Raw genomic sequence first — 4,082 nt, forward strand, 5'->3', positions numbered from 1 at the left:
GCTATGCCCCGCGCCATCTTAGAAAGGAATCAAATGTAACATTCGTTATACTTCGGATTACACTTTCTAGTCTAGACATCTATTCTTTGTACTTTATTTTCTATTCACTTCATAGAAACTTGTATGCGGCAACAAATATGGAACTTCTTTTTCAATATTTCACTTGTCAGATGTACTGCGCATCGATCAGCTTATTTAACGAAAGTATTAATAATAATGAATACTTTAACAAGTCAATGGCGAACTATCTGTATTTGCATGATTGTGACGCGCTGTGCTGGGAAGTAAATGATCGGGATGAATGTACAACATGTAAATCAATCCATATTGCATACACGGGTCAGTTACAGTTGTCTCCCTTGGACTGTTGACGGGCTTGGGAACTCCATAATATTTTCTTGAGTTACATGTTGACATAAACACGACACAATGCTGAAATTGTATTCAATTATACGTTATGAATTGTGTACAATCGAAGGAACACAGGACTTGTATTTCACAAATTGACAGCCGTAAAAACATTTGTTCACAATCAGTCGAACATAATCACCAACATCCTGTGTTGTTTGATCAGAGTCATCGGGTGGGATACAGCCATTATTAGCAGGAGGCTCGTAAAAAACTGGAGGCTTCTTTCAAGGTTCTGTTCCAGCTTCTCTAAACTACTATTTATTGTACTATTGGATCAAAGATAAAGTGGGCCATGGCCTTCTTAAGACAGGGAGGCTTGTTTCCAGCTAATGAAAAATAAGTCATCAGTGGCGACTCAACGATTAATTAGACACAGTCTTTCAGATGTAACCCTAAATTTAACTTCTACTGACAGCAATCCAAATTCGTTCAACATTTTAACACAGTCTTTCCCGTTATAGGATCGGTGAATCACCTTCTCCACAGTTTCTTCTAAAAGTTTCTTCAGTTTGTACTTATCCGCCAGGTAAAGGAAGTGAACCAACTCTTTGGTGGGTGGATTGTTGACTTCCATATCTCTGTGCTGGAGGCGTGCGAGGACAAACTCCTCACACCGCAGTTTTATAGACTCGATCCCGTATTCGTCAGCCAGCGGTAGAACCACATCAAGTGTTTCCATAGAGATGAGTTTGCACTGTGGCGGGTAAGCACACAACAGTAGCTCCACAAAGTGATCGTACTTTTTGTCTGCTAAAGGAACTTCAGCCTTCCCTTTCCATTCCCCGTTGAACATCTTCAGGAATACAGGCGATATGTGAGATAGAACACTTCTATTCACGTGTAGAGGCCTCCCTTCGACAACGATCACCACGTCACTCAGCTCACTCTGTGTCCGGAACGCAGAGTCGTCAGGGCCCGGAGTTCCTTCTTTCTTAGTCTTAGAGGTCGCCATTGTTCCTGTTTGAAACTATGATCAGATCAAGCGGTGCTGATGACTTCAATATGGCGGTTTGTTTGGTTCTGGAAATACGTTTGTAATTCCAAGAAACCCACTTTCGATTTACCTTTGACAAAAGTTAACTCCCTTTTATGTACCGAGAATTCATTCGGGTAGACTGGTTTGCCTGTCGTAAGGCGCTTGCGCTCATCGCCACTTTCAACAGTCGCTAGGAGAAGGCATGGTACCAGTCCATTCAGTGGCAGCACTCACGTTCGATTTAGTTTTTAATATGTTTAGGCACTACATAGGTGTAGACGCGTAATGCCCTTGTTTATGTTGAGCGTATCGTGAAGCAAGGAAAAGGAAGCATTACTCCATGGATGTTTGCAGGTATATGATATAACAGTGAAACATGGTAAAAGCGTTACTATTCATTCATCTCAAAAAGACTAATTTAACTAAAGTATCTACTACGACAAACTTAGCTGTGTAAAAGCAGGATTATCTAATATGTATCTAACAAATGTGAACATGTAGCTAATTTAATTTTATAATGTAACAAATGTAATTATGATTTGTGATTTAGTGTAGAACAACTATAGCATGGTTTGGCCAAACGTAAAATGTGCAAAAAGACGGATGAAAGGGGTTGTTATGGAATCTACTCGAACATCAGAAAGTATTAACGCCATGCTAACTTCCACTTCGATATTGGTCCAAAGCTTACAAACGTGATGAAAACAGTTTCGGTGACTCACTTACTCCTAATTATATGTTCTATAATGAGGTACTGTCAGAACATTTAATAAAGTAACTCTTCTTTTAGATTTTCGAAGTTTTGTTCAATGAAATTATCTATTTATTATATTGCTTGTTTTTATTTTAAATTGAAATAATTTAAATAACACTGTGACAGTAATACGCTTCCATTAGACATCAAAACTGGATTGTTTGCAGATTTTCTTTTGCCTCCATTTTAAAAAAAATAATTTTTAACGCGGTACACGTCGGAACCCCACCAACACACGAAACATAGAGTTACTCCCCTTTTACCATAGCGCACCGTTAAAACGCAGTTGATTAATTTTCGTCAACCGAACAGCATCAATCAAATGAGGTTGGTTACTTTCTTCAGTCTTACAAACATAGCAGATAATTTACATTCTTAACTAAGATAGAGTTCATCTCTAGATGCTGGTATTTCTGTTGCTCCTGGCAACATAACGTTCCAGCATCTTCGTTTTACTCTTCATCATGCATTCTCGGACAGATAACTTGCACTAATATACTCATGGAAACAAATAAGGGAACACATGAAAGTACAAGTTTTCCTTTATTTATTTCCAGAATTTCACACACAGTGCAATACATACGTTATAAAGAAACCTGGAAAAGAATAAAGGAACACTTGTACTTTCATGTGTTCCCTTATTCGTTTCCATGAGTAGATAGCTTGTGAGGTGAGGTGAAACTGGGTTTAACGTCGTGCTTGAGAATATTTCGCTCATATGACGACATGCATGCGTGTGTATGTGTATGTGCGGCTGCTTGTACTAGCCCAGACTTAAGCTGGTTTTATAGTGCTAGCCCACTGAGATACCATGCCGCAGTGAAGCATGAATACCCCACTCAGACACATTATACTGACTCCGAGCCGACCAGTCCTTGGTGTACCCATTAATGCCGAGCGCCAGGCAGGGACCAACAAGTACCATATTTTAACATCTTTTGGTATGACGCGGTCGGGGATCGAACCCGCGACCTTCCGCTCTCCGGGCGGACGCTCTAACCACTACACCACGGAGGCGGTCCGTATATAGCTTGTACCCTGTTCATGCTGGGTACAGTGTGAGGAATCTTTTAAACGACAATAGTCCAGGCGTTCACGGCATGGGTGTGAGGACATTCAGCAGAATAGAAGACGGGTTTTTTCAGTCGGATGAAACCTAACGGTATGGGGATGGTGCTATCACACCTGTGTCATAAACAAGGTGAATAAATGATTTTAACGCACGATTAGCCGATCCTTCGCGACTAAGGGACGCAACTCCATGGGACTTTTCAGATCACTGTGGTGTATCACTCTGAGGAAACTCGGAGTATTGAGAAACCAGCATCATAAACAGGCGAATAGGCGATTCGGACTTACGTTCATCGGATTCTTGCATAACTAAGGGACGCAACACTCGAGGGCGCATTTGACCAATGTGGACCCCTTTGAGCAGTAACATTGTGAAATACTTTGTTCACCCTTTCACATACGTGAGGTTGCGTGTGAAAACATATAAAAATATAATCCAGAGGTGGGCCAGGAATGGGGAACAGACGCATCTCCGCTTTTGAATAAGTATAGTTCTACGTGACTAATATCCAAGAAATATTCCAGCAACATCATTTCGAGGGGACAACGGGATACTTAAATTGTATGGGGAATCGAACCCGTGTCTTCGACGTTAAGAGCGAATGCTTTAACCTCTTTGCCTCCCCAAACCTTGATAAACAAGTAAACGTAAGAACGTATGACACAAATACATTGAATAACACGGTCCGCCAAGTAGTTACATTCTTCTAGCACCAAGGAAGATCGTCACTTTATTGTAACAGCTACGGTACGAACTATCACTGAACTCGATCGAGAGATAAAAAACGCGCCCTCTGTGAGATCTCATACCGCTGGCGAAAACAAACTCGTAATGCACCCTGAATAACATTACTGCGCCCTTTGCCTTAG

The 4,082-nt window shown here is 41.0% G+C and overlaps 1 protein-coding gene across 1 annotated transcript; it reads right to left on the reverse strand.

Annotated features, from left to right (window-relative positions):
* Positions 1–427: 427 nt before the first annotated feature.
* On the reverse strand, positions 428–1,515 carry LOC124278874 (BTB and MATH domain-containing protein 36-like). Its single transcript, XM_046714656.1, has one exon. It carries the CDS (start codon positions 1,361–1,363, stop codon positions 767–769), a length of 597 nt encoding a protein of 198 aa, XP_046570612.1. The 5' UTR covers positions 1,364–1,515; the 3' UTR covers positions 428–766.
* Positions 1,516–4,082: the final 2,567 nt, after the last annotated feature.

The sequence above is a fragment of the Haliotis rubra genome, unplaced genomic scaffold, assembly GCF_003918875.1.
Source record: "Haliotis rubra isolate DU_JTF1 unplaced genomic scaffold, ASM391887v1 Scf2428, whole genome shotgun sequence".
Lineage (NCBI taxonomy): Eukaryota > Metazoa > Mollusca > Gastropoda > Lepetellida > Haliotidae > Haliotis > Haliotis rubra.